At 48.4% G+C, this 13,192-nt stretch overlaps 1 protein-coding gene across 2 annotated transcripts in view; it reads right to left on the minus strand.

Annotated features, from left to right (window-relative positions):
- PRKCH (protein kinase C eta) overlaps window positions 1-13,192 on the minus strand; it is a 116,460-nt gene that overhangs the window by 47,661 nt on the left and 55,607 nt on the right. For both annotated transcript variants that reach the window (XM_013182973.3, XM_048066092.2), the window contains exons 8-9: window positions 12,784-12,927; window positions 11,864-12,037 (exon numbers count right to left, since the gene is read on the minus strand). In XM_013182973.3, the coding sequence (XP_013038427.3) occupies window positions 11,864-12,037; window positions 12,784-12,927 (318 nt within the window). The remainder of the gene's footprint in view (window positions 1-11,863; window positions 12,038-12,783; window positions 12,928-13,192) is intronic.

Consider the following 13,192-nt stretch of genomic DNA (forward strand, 5'->3'; position numbering starts at 1 on the left):
TCCACACGCCACGTGCTTACCTAGCTCAGCTTGCTCAGGCGTCTTTTCAAGCCCACACTTTAAAAAAAATAAAAAAAAAAAAAAAATCCCTCTTGCCAGGTCTTCTACAGGAAGCAATTTAACTTACCAGCACCCTGACAAGGTATGTGCGCGTGTATTTATGTAAGTAAGATATATTCTTGTATAAACACGCATACAGTTAGGAACATACATCTTCTACCCTCTCCTTAAAGGTAAGCTTCAGGGAAACAAAGTTAACCCTTCATCTCTCAAAACATACAAGTCCTGCTGCTCTGGTGCTGGCGAAACTCCAGGGCCTATCTCAGACTTCTGGACATACTTGTATGTACTGCAGTGCTTAAAGGAAGGTGCTTCTTTCTCAGGCCTCCAGGCGAGCACAGAAACAGTCTATCACGAAATTTATATACGACTGACATCGGAATTAACAGCTTTTTGGTACAAAGAGCTCTTGCTTCAGACTAACTGCAAACCTGAGTACCTTTGCCTGTGTTACACGGTACTCACAAGTGCGATAGGTACTTCTCCTCCGCCCATGGTCTCATTGCACAAGTCAAACGTAAGTATGGATTATTTAATTACTGGAGCTCTCCCATTTAGGCCTAGCAGGACTTTTCATTACCCAAATTTTTATTTTTACTTTTTTAAAGTCCAGCTAATCGTCTACACAGTTTTCTAACACTCAGAAACCCCTTGTATGTGCTGAAGAGAAGAGCAGGATGGGTATTACAACTTGTCCGTAGCACAGCATTAGTGCATTGGCCTCCTACATACCTGGCAACAAGTATTAGAAAGCTCAGCACTAATGAGCATCCTTTTGGGACCAGGATCTAGGAACCAAGCACGGTCTGACATTTCCACTCTTAAACGAGGTCATCAGCTTGCCAAACTGCACAGACCAAACACTCTTCCAGGAATTGTTGATAAGTAAAATAAACAGTGGTATTTTATGGGGGGGGGGGGGGGGGGGGAGTCAATTTGCAGCACGCAGAATAAGAGCGGATAAATAGCTTAAAAAGGGGCCAGGAAAGGGAAACCTTAAAATAGCAGATAGTTCAGATACTTGAGGGTTTGACTCTCCCTGCCTTTCCTGAGGCCAGGTGCTACGAACACGAGTGAGAGGAGGCTCAGGTTAGCTCTGATTTGCGTTGGTACACTACAGCTCCTCCCTCGGGTACACCCTCAATTGCCAGGTGGAGTCGTGAGCCCCCTTTTTTTGGGGACTTCTCAGTGGGAATTAGGAGGAGGAGAAAGCTGGAGTGTCTTTGCCAGGGCTCAGTGCTGCAATCCTCACAACTGTTTTCTGTTTTGCATTGCTCAGAAGTTTTCCCTGATTTACTATCTCGTCTTGACGTTAGCAAAGTAAGAAAGAGCATTTGAGTCAACAGGAAATGGTGACGCTAAAGCCTCTACAGCAGCGGCGGCCGCACGAGGAAATCACATTGCACCATTTCTGTACTGGGATCGAGGCGAATAAAGCCACAGAACAATTGTTACTGTAAATAAAAGAAACACTTGGAGGAAACACAACGTCCATGGCACCAGGTGGGCCCATTTCAAGGCTGGCCTACATCTCGAGATTAGCCCTGACTATTGCAGCGAGAGACAACTGGTTGTTTGTCTTGTTTGTTTGTTTGTTAGTTGATTTATTTTTTTTGCTTAAATGTGAGTTTGTTTGTTTGCCTGCTAGCAGGGCAGGGGCCGCTAGAAGAACACACGATGTCCTAAGACCCGTCCAGATACTGGTTACCACACCTATCAAACACAAGCACTCACCAAGCTCCAGTTCAAACACCGGTTTAGCCCTTTGTCCTCACCAGCTCCACTAGGAAGCTGTTTTGAATCCTTATACCTTGCCTCCTCAGCACCCCAGCAGGGGAGAGTACAGGTTTTATTAAAAGAGCATCCTTTCCCTCCCCATACCCAAAAAAGGCCAGTGCAAAGGCTAGTTTCTACCCACTTCCAGCTAAGAGTCACAGCCGATGCCCATGTGTAAGCCACACGAGACTGGTGTCACGCCAAGGACCTCTGAAAAGAACCAGGGTGAGAGCCTCACCTCCTTTCACACCAAGTAAATGTGGCAGGGCAGCACCATCACCCCAATTCAAGCAGCGTGGAGAGAGAAGGAGGGGAAGAGATGTATTTCCTATGTGCAGACACAGAAGAAAGTAACAAAGCTGCTGTGCCACGGATAGCGTGGAAGACAGAGAGGAATTCTCTCAAGAGAGGCTTTGGTGGAGCAATTTTACAGAAGCCTCGTCTGTAGCTGACCACTGCTACAGAAGGCAGCATCTTGAGATGAGACCTGGTCCAATGTGGTTTAGAGAAATGGTCCAGTTTTTCAAAAAAAATTTTCTGGCTCTGGAATTCTGCTACGTTTGCACTTCATCCTTTTGGAAGTAATTCATGCACACAACTCCTTAGAAAATCAGCTTTGGGCTTGATCTGAGTTCACTGAAGCCAAAGGGTTTCCCCAAGAAAACAGTCATTTTTCACTGTTTTGGCAGTTTAAGCTCTGCAGAGCGGAAAGCAGGCTTTCAGAATTATCTCCACACAGAAACAGCTGTGTCACTGCTACACAGCAAAAGTTTATTGCTTCCAAAAATGAGTAGCAGGGCTTAGGGAGCTTGTAAGCAAATTATTACAAGATAATTACAAGAGCTGGCAGGCTCCCTCAGCGCTCCCGATGTTCCCTTTCTCCTTTTGTGGTCCGCAACCCCCACACAAAGCCATCTGCCCTCGGTCTCGCTGGCAGCGTGCAAATAAGCGGCGCTGTCTCAGGACCAGGCTTCAGCAAGCCACACGTCCAGCTCCGCCAGCAGTGCCAGTGACCATCTGTATCTGGGTCAAGGCGCTGGACCCGGAGGAGGAATAATAAGCAGGTTTGTTTCCCAATATTTACTCTCGCAGGAGTAACACAACCAACAACCACGCTCGGACGCTGCTCTGCGCCTTCCCTCCGCGCCCAGCCCTTCGGCCGAGGCAGCGCGGCGTCCCCGCGGGCTGCCCGCCGCTCCCAGCTATGTGGTTTGCAGCAGGACCGGCTGCTCAGATGGGTGAGTTACCCTTGGGAGCGTTTCCAACCCGGAGAGGATCACAGGCACCTTCAGAAGGGGCTCACCACAAAGGAGCTGCTGGAGCAACCTTCACACGGGAGCTGAAGGAGACCAAACGAGCTCAGCCCTAAACGGCCACGTGGCGTCGAAGCAGCGCCCGGCTGTGATGGAGCAAGACGCCGATGCCAGGCAAAGATTCGGTCCTTTGGTTTCAAATCAGAGCAGCTACGTGAAGCAGAAGAGAAGAAACAGCTCCATGTCGTGCTCGCTCAGCTGGAATTATCTGTAGGCGTTCACTACGCTTTTTAAACACAGTCACGGCGACGACTGCCACCGGCACCTGCCACTGCTCTGCCGCCGTGGCCCCAGACCCCCAAACAGACAAGGCAGTGGAAGGCATCAGACGTTACAGCAGCCTGCTGGCTGACCGCCGGTGCTCTCTTGGCCATTTTCTCCCTCTGCTTCAGTGGCTTCCGAAGCACATGCCAGCCCCAACAACCACTCATGCCCAGGAGAAATCAGACCACGGCAAGGGAGCGTGTAGTGGATGGCACCGTACAGCCCCGGGGCTATCAAGATGGGAGAGATCGTGGTGTGCCGTGCCACATCCGAAGGGCTGAGAAAGAGAAGGCTGCTTTCTTCCACTTGTTTTTGTTTTTATTTTTTGTAGCCAGAAGGAGGTGCAGTGAAAATTTGGACTGAGAGGTGGGGTAAGCTGCACGCTGCGCTTCCTCGCGGCTCGGCTGCGCTGGAGGTAGCGAAGGCACTTCTGAGAAGCACGGGTCGCTTCCCCCATTTCGGGCTCTTTCAGCAAGGAACTGCTGCCGTCATCGTCACAACTGCGGGAACAGAGCAGTTATCGCTCACCGCTGTGCTCCGCGACGCCGCTGACAGTGGGCACAACGCTGCCTTCCCTACGCAGCGGCAGCCAGGCACATAAACATCGCCCGGAGAGTAACAAATTGGCTCTTGCCATTTGCATAAATAAACTCTCTGGGGTCCCTCGGGGTAAAGGCTGCCCTGCGTGTGCATGCGTGCACAGCACAGCATTAATGCTGAGCTAATTCCAGAAGGGCTGCACAACGACAGCCACAACCCAGGCCAAGCCGACGGCAGCCGCGGGTTCCCACCTGCTCCGAAAAAAAGTCCTGAATCCAGCTACAGCCTTCAGACTTCAGCGCGTGTCTTCTTCACTGCTGGGCTGAAATTTCAAACTCACAGGCTGAAGAGTTTTTGTAACGTAAGGTCAAATGCGATCATCCCTCTGCGACAACACAGCCTTTGGGATCTGCAAGTGAACCGCACGCGTACCTTCCCTCCTCATCCCCTCCCCTCACGATGGTCTAAATCACAGTGGGATTGGCTCATTTTATGGCCAGAAACCTTCACTCAACATAAATGCAAATGGACAATTTTTAATCACTTTTCTTCATTTGTATCTCTTTCACTAGAAACAAAACAAAGAGCCCAAAATCGCAGGCACTACATCAACCAGATAAATTATGTACAAAAAAAACCCAACAACATAATCCCAATTCAAAAAGGAAAAAAAAAAAAAAGTGCTGTCTTGGCCACTAAAACAGACTCTCCTAAAAATAAAACACAGAATGAAAGAAGAAATAAAATCTTCCCCTCCGGACCTTATTAAACAGCATAGAAAATTACATAAACACTCCTTCCTACCTGAAAGATCAAAACCCAAAGGGCTGGCTGAATTTAGGAATAAATTCCGGAATAAGGAACTAGAATATATCAAGCTGTATGCATCACTCATTAATCAAAGATTTATAGGACATCTGCACCCCTCAGCTAGCTGCTAACATCCTGGTGTCTCAGAAGCGGGCAGCTCTGCAAATATGCTGTTTTCACATCTCCCAGTTCAGAACAAGCTACTGGAATTGCTGTTCCCGGTTTGGACTGATCAACCCGAGACAGCTCTGGCCTGTTTTTCAAAAATACCCACTACTTGCAACATCTCCTGGCCTCAGATTGCAGTTGGGGAAAGCTAGAGACCTCTGAAAGCTCAGCTAAAGGTCTTCAGGAAAATCTGAGCTGCAAAACAAAGGCTTTGCGGATCCACCCTCTCACCTGAAACGCTGCCTGGAAAGCAGCTCAGGTTCAAAGAGATTTAGACCTAAAGCACTGCTGGGTTGAGCCTCAGCTAGTTAGCTCGTCTCTGCCTTTTGATAGCTCCCCTCCCTTCCTCCCTGCTAACTGGCACTTGGTTGGTCACCCTGTTTGAGAGTTGGTTTCATTTCAACCCTTTTAATGCCACAACTTCCTCGATTTTAAGGCCAAAGAAAAATATTACTTCCATCTACCGTGGTTAACGATGTGCAACACAACGTCCTTTTGTTACCCTTGCACTAAGCTCGATAGCTTTGCCTAACAGGTACAGCCTCTCTCACAAGGCACTGCAGATGGGGACAGACATTTTCTTAGCTTCATAAAAACAGAAGTAGCCCGAGTCCCTCAGCAACTAGGGCACGAAAGTTACACTAAGTGGCTACAACAGTGCTAAGATGATGGTAGCTAACACTTCAGGTCATATTTTCACTTCAGCTCCTATCACCTCGGTGTGCAGCGTAAGTGTGGACACCCAGCAAAGTTCACAGATAAAATCAGAAACGTCAGCCTGATCTTGTTCCACCTTCTGAAGCCAAAACCACTCTGCCTACAAAAAAAAAACACACAGCCACCCTGCCCCGTACGTTCCTGCAGCGACAAGCCCACCAGAGGTGTGATGGTGCGCGTCAGAGACAAGCCGAGCCTTCCAAACTCAGAGAGCCTCCCACATCTGTTTTACCTACAAGTTAAACCACTGTGCCAGCAAAGATGTCATGGGTTTTTGGTGTACCCGGTGACTACACAACCACAAGAAAGCACGGTTTTGACCGGTGTGCCTTTATTCCGTGTTATGTAGGAGCAATAAATACCAACACCGACTGTCCAGCCGGTGGTCACAAAACACAATGCGTGGGTACCCGAGGCACACGGCGGTGCTTGAGGTGGCCAGCAGGAGCACAGGGTGGAGAGATGAAATTCCCCTGTATCTATCCATGTCGGACAGCCCACCCCCAGAAAAACCTAGCTCGCCTCCCCAGGGACCCACGTAAAGCACAGCACAAGCTCCACCAACCCTGACTTCAAAAGGACCCTGCAGCAAGCCCCCAGCAGGGTGCCTGCCTCCCTTTCTTGCCAGTGTTTATGACCAAAAAGCATTTCAGACCTCTTGGAAAATGCCAGGCCTATAAACACGACGTCCCTGTCACCATCTTCGTTTGATTTGGGCTGCCAGCAATGAAACTGAAGCACACGCCGGTCTTCCAGCACGGCAGCCTGGGGCTAGCACCAGTCTCGATGCTTAAGAAAAGGGCAAAAAGGCCCAGCAAGCTTGCAGGGAAGCACCACAGAGACGCACTTGGCTGTCAGGTGTACGCACACAGCAAGTCGTACCTCCCCGACACGCCACAGGGGGAAGGCTGGGGGTTAGAGCCTGGGAGATGATCAAAGCTCTCCTCTCTGCTCCCAACGGGCTCCCTCTCAGCGCCCTTCAAACAGCACATCAAAGAGGCCTCACCATTTCCCTGTCTCCCGCTAGCACGCTCCAAGGCCTCTTGTCAGGATGCTTTTTCACCTCACCAGACCCAGGAAGGCTGCTGCTCACTTTCTAGAGTCCCTTACCTCCACCACGCTGAGCTCTGCCCCGGGGCTGCCCCGTGCTCTGCTCACTTTGTGACAGCGTGGAGCAGCTGATGGAGAACCAGGCTGGTCCTGGAGACCCCTGCAGGATCAGGACCAAGGGATTCCCCTGGACATGCGAGCACAGCCAGTCCTCTCCTGTGGCCCAGCGGACGGGGGAGCAGTCAGCCAGCCGCCCTTGCTCAGTCCCACCACTTTTCCTGGTGGTTGGTAGGCTCTCGCATGAAAATTATGCCCCTGTCAAAGGTTCCAGGTTATCTTGAACACTTACAGAAGGTGAAATGCAGGCTCATCTCCCTAAACACCTGTAGCACAATGCCCGTGCTGACCCTGGAAGAACTGTTTCAGCGCTCCGGGAGCCAGAGGTGATGAAGAGAAACCTTCCCCTTCTGTCTCAAGCATGACATCAGCACACAGCTTGTAAAGGGGGCAGAAAGCTGCATGCCCTCATAAAATAAAATGGTACCAGTTCAATGATTAGCTGCCCTGGAATCCCTCCTGGTTTCAACAGCACCCTGCTAGCTATTATCTCTGAAGGACGCTTGTTACAGAAAGTCACGTCCCTCCGCCAAGTTCTCGTGTCTCACTATTTTTGGAACAGCACACGCGGGCTCTGTGCCTCAGCAACTGTCAGCAGAGCCACACAGAAAGCAAATCCATATAACGATCAGACTAACAGGGACAGTGCTGGAAACAGCATCGCCTGGGGGACGGTCCCCTGAAAGCGCCCTGTGGTCATGAGAAAAGGGATAAGGGCAATAAACATAAAAGGCAGAAACCTCTATCCACTGCTATTTGACACTATTTGCATGGGAAGCTGATCTCCCCCAGCCCTTTCATTCTCATGCAAAAGAGGTGAGACAAAAGGATTTAAAAGCAAGCCACCTGTGCAGGAAGGATGGTGCCTAAACCCCAAAGATGACAGGATGGACTTGTTGCAAACTCATCTTAATTAAAACATTCCAGGATCTGCATTCCCCAGGATAAAATTACTAACTTCACTATTTCTATGGATAGCCTCTTTCACCTGTTCGAGGCCTGTATTGTTGAGGTGTTGGATGACACCAATGGCAGGTAAACGGAAAGGAGCATTTTTGGGTGCTTGTGACCCCTAACGCAGAATCCAAGCTTAGCCACAGGTCAGCCCCAGCACCTGTCAGCAATTCCCAGATTAGTGCAGCGGGAGCATAATCCTCTCTGACACTAAAGGATGGTTGTAAGGCCCTAGAAAAAGCAGAAGCAAACGGCTTAGGCAAGGTTGAAAGTACTCGAACCAAGACACTCAATTAAAAAAATAATAAAATAACAGAGATGTATCTCAGTTTGTGGTGAGCAAGGGAGACCTCATACAGGTGCTGCTGGAACAGGCCAAACCCACTCCCTGCGAGGGACCAGCACAACTCCATCCCTTCAGAGGAAAGGAATCTGGAGGTGCAGGTCCAAAACTGCCTCCCTCCCTGCAGAGTGAGGGCCCTGCCCAGGGCCGAGCATGCACAGGGCCATGGCCAGCCTCTGCCGGCCTGCTGCACAGCCAGGGTTTCCTCTCTGGGCTCTGCAAACTGTGACCTCCCGGGCAGAGACAACACTTGCAGCTCCTACCACCTAGTGGCTGCAATATTTCTCTGCAAAAAGAGCAAGAAGGCTGGCTGGAGGTCGGGCAGCCCCAGCCCACCATGGGCTATTAGAGCAGCAAGGGCTAGCGTGCATCACTTACGCTGCAGCTGGGACTCCAGAGGACCACAGTAAAGAGAGATGAGGCACAGAGGCAGCACCAAAGAACAGGAAACCTTTCTGAAAACGATCAGCAACTGATGTGAGCACAGAAAAAAAAAAATCAGCTAACTCTAAACAGGCAAGCAAAAGTAGCAACAATATAGATTAACTCAGACAATGCACTGCTGTTTCTGGCACTTGTGCCAGCTCAGCTAAAGCTAGCTTACCCGCACTATGCAGCATCGCGCTGTGCAGCACAGACGTGCCCTGGGCTCTGTAAGTCAGCCCTAGGCTCTAAGTCAGAAGAGTTTGCTGGTTTGGGTAGAATATAATACAAGAGTCTGAATTCAAATGGCTCCAGCTCCATCCAAACCTTCAGAACCTGCCCTGAAAGCACGCAGCATTTCAGACTCTTCTGAGCTCCTTCTTCCCAGCTCATGTAACTTCCTCTTGAACTGGAGGGCCCCTAACTGAACACGTGTATTCTAGCTGCGGCCGCTCCAGCGCCAAGCAGAGGGGATAACAACTTCTCTGACCTCCTAAATCAGCCTGGGATATATTTTACCTTATTCATAATGAGTCTGCTGGTTCATACTGAACTTGGCACCTACCATGAGCCCCAGGTACCTTCCAGAAGGGATGCTACCCAGTCACTTAGTTCCGGCCTGTATCGATGCATCCACAGCATCAGGCTCTTATTTTCTTTTGAAAAACAGTAAGAAGCCTCAAAATGGCTATTTCTCTAAAAACTCCTAAAGACAGGCCCACTAAGTCATTATTTACCCAGGATCTCCACTCATTGCAGGCTGGAGTCATGCTTGTTTTTTTAAAAACACGAACCTTTAATACCACTTTTCCAGAGTTCGGGCTGTAAGTGTACGTCTGATGTAGTTTCCACGTAATTGCAAGTGAAACCAGGTATTGTTCTGAGTAAACCTCCCCCCAGCTCCAACCAAACGAAGGTGCTTTGGTATTTTTAAACATGGTTTCAGGCTGACATTTTACGTAAGTGATTCCTCTTAGTTTATATATATATATGTATGTGTGTGTCTATATATATATATATATATATTATTTTCTGTCAAGTTAGTGTTAATGAAGGGGATAAATCAATGCCATGTAAAGAACAAGCATAAACCTTAAATATTGTATCAGCACCATTTAAGCCCTCCTGTGCAACGTATACCCTGTTGCTGCAATCATTTCTCCATCATGGCAAAGGGTTTTAATTATGCTTTTATAAGCAATTTAAATCTGGTTATTCTGGATTGAGGTGGGTGTCACTGAGTGCAGAAGGTGGACAAAAAGACATGGTAAACCACATAAGTCTGAAATTCTTTTTTTTTTTTTTTTGTAAATGCTTCTCTTTTTGTTTTTGTTTATTACTGGAGGGAAGTTATCAATCCAGATAACGAAACAATGCAGGATTCAAGTAAAAGAAGAACCTGAGAAAGACTGGAACTAGCAGGGGTCTGCTATGGCAAGCACCACCCCCTTGGCATCCTTTCAGAGACTGACCAGGTTCGGGGCAGTGAGGGCTGAGGGGTTCTTCCCTCCGCTCCTCTGATTAAAAGTTGGTCCAGAAATTCCTGTTCCAGGCTGTTCTACTGTTTAGCAACCTCCTTTTCATTTCCAGTCTAACTGTACCCATGGCCAGTCTAGACTCATTTAATCTTAGCCAGCATCTTGACAGCTTTGTTTCCCCTCTCTGTGACATCTGCAGACATCAATCAGATCCTCTTTTTGCCTTCCATTTGCTAGTCTAAACAGGCTGAGTTCTTCCCTTTCTTCCCTTTGCAAAAGACTCCTCAATTACCTCACAGCCCAGCAGACCTCCTCTGCACTCACAGCAGATTGCATTCATTTTTTTAACGTGACAGACGCTAATAGCACGGTGACCTTAACTCTTCCCCAAGTTCACTGAAAATACCCAGCACAGACCAGGACTGCATTTGCTGTTTTCACATCTAAGTTGCAATCCTGTAAAGAAAGCCATAGCAAAGAGCATAGCAACGAGCTGCAAAAAAGGCTGCTGTCCTAGATCTGACCTCAAACAGCACTCATCAGTACTGGGCATTTCTGGTATCTTACATGAGAACTTCGGTAAGGCCACTAAAATTGGGCCCCGCTTCTTCATATTATGGAACAAAAAAGAGTTTCCTTCGTTACTGGTGACAACAGTGAGCTTTGTTTCTGCTATATAGCGTGGCTGCTCTGTGAAACCATGTAAACTGTATATATATTAAAAAAAAAAAAAGAAGAAATACACCACCTCATTTCTATTACATGAGTCTACCCCATGGGCTCCACCCTAAACGAGCTCAATTCTCGAACCCCATAACTGGCTGTTGCATCACCCCAATGAGAAGAGAAACAGATAAGTGGCAGGACACATTTGAATGCCTTTTTTTTTTTTTTTTTTTTTGGCCTTTCTCCCCACCACCCCCTTCTTTTTTCTTTTGAGAAATTTTGGGTTTATGAAGGATTGAAGCCACAATTAATAGGTGAAAATTCTCCTGTCTCTTCTAAGAGGGAAAACAAACTCTATCAGCATTTAGCAATGGACAAAAAGCAACTGGAAAGGAGCCCAGGCAGTCTGGAAGAGCTACACTGCAAAAATGCTTTGGTCCTAATAACAGCTTAGCTCAGGGACTCCCAAACTTACCTTGCCGGGATACTGCTGTGGCCACTGCCTCCATCCCAGCCACTCCTGCCACCACCCACGTCAGCAACAAGCTCCCACCCATACGCACACGCAGGAGGAGGCTCTCAGCTGAACAGGCAGCACGTGCAGTCTTCCACTGAGGTATACAAATCACAGGTGACAGCAGTGCTGTCACTTGTCTTATCTACACGAGAAGGAATACCAGCCGTGTATATGGGCCTGAGCCAGTGTCTACCCAATGCCAGTAAAATCCCTACCAGTAACCCCAGAAGGATATTTCATTCAGTTCTGAGCAGACAGGACAAATGCAGTACTATTAAAGTTCAGGTAGCAGGGCAGTAGGGTCTGAGATCCCACAGCAACTGGAGGACACTTCGGGCCTGCAGGCATTTACACACATGCATTTGGAAACGCTCAGTGGCATAAATATGTTTCTAGGAAAGATATCTAAGATATACAAAACAAGGCTTCCCCGATACTTCCATTTTGTCAGGGAGCTTACAAGCCAGGATTTTGTTTGACAAATGCCTCGGTATCAGATGTTAAAGGCCCACAGTGCTCTGTTCACCCTTGAGCAGAGAGCTTTCTCCTGAGTTTAAGGTGGACATTTGGAACAAGCAGGGGAACAAACACACAGGAGAGTGCCTCTATCCTGAACATGCCAGCCAGTATCAGGAGGAAGGCTGTCCACTACCTGGGTTATACTTACTTGAGTCTGGAAGCAACAGTAGAGCTTGGTGAGGAATGGGTGGTTCCTTGCTAAGGAAAGGATGCGTTTCTCAGTCATGGTGCATTCAACATCGTCATCTTGGAGAATGACGTCCTTCTTCAGCACCTTCACTGCATACAGCTGCCCACTCTCTTTCATCTTGGCAAGCATCACCTAAACCAAAGGGAAGGGTGAATTGCAAGGGCTGAGCCCTCAGCCTTTATGAGCAATGCTGAGATTCTCGCAGCTTCTCACACTAGAAAGGTCAGTTATCTCATGAGCAGGCTTGTGGAAGCAAGTGAATCAGACTGGTAGTATGGGCATCAGCGTACAGTCAACGGCACGTGCTAGTGCCTGCAGCAGGCTTCTGCCCACGCACCCCAAAGCCTGCTGTGGGGCTAGGTGCTCAAAGATCATCCACCGTCAGCCAAAATGCTGTGCCAGGACAGGCCCTCTGAGCATCACCATCTGTCCCGCTCCCCTCCTCAGTTATCAATTTCCAGTGCGCCATTTCACGCTGGCTTTGTGGCAAGGCAGAGAAATGAAACCCCAGTTGCATTACATTTGAAACCTCTGCTCTGTTTCTTTGAAAGGAAAAGTTTTCACATGCTCCAAGAAATGCTGCCCAAACAAGTGCTAATGCACACACGTGCAGTTTCTGGTATGAGCCCTGGCATGCAGCTGTTCTTCTGGTTGCTAATCTTCTTCTTTTTTGTGATATCCCACTCTTCACTTTGCTGTCAGTTTTCTTTCTCTTCCCTTTTCTCCCTTCTCTTTCAAACCAGCCTCATCGCACAGGGCACCAAAAGCAGAGTCCACTGGACAATCTGCACTTCTCATGATGAAATAACTCCATATACCTTGGAGCTTCTCAAATAAGGAATATGGTATTTCCCCAAAGAGCTACAAATAACACTCACCTTTCCAAAACTGCCTTTTCCCAGTACACGGAGGAAAGTTAAGTCTTTGATCCCAAGTTTGCTCGCTGAATTTTCACTAACATTGTTGCCGTCCTTCAAGCTGCCTTTTCCCTGATGTCTCAAAGTAGATCTTGAAGCCAGTTTCTGTGGAGAAAAGTAAATACATATCATTCTGCACAGAAATCGTACTTTGCCTCAGAGGTGATCACAGGTAGGCAGCCTACCCAACGTGGGCATTTAGGAGCTGTTCAGATGCACTGCGTGGCCACTGGAACAGAAAGTGCATGGGTACTGCTACCCCACACAGCTGCTATGTGTACCAGCCAACCTTGTCACTGTGCAGAGGTGTGCTGAGATGTCAGAGCTCATTCCTGACCTGGGCATTTTAAGTTGTAAATCCCAAGGCAAG

The sequence above is a fragment of the Anser cygnoides genome, chromosome 5 (assembly GCF_040182565.1).
Source record: "Anser cygnoides isolate HZ-2024a breed goose chromosome 5, Taihu_goose_T2T_genome, whole genome shotgun sequence".
Taxonomy (NCBI): Eukaryota; Metazoa; Chordata; class Aves; order Anseriformes; family Anatidae; genus Anser; species Anser cygnoides.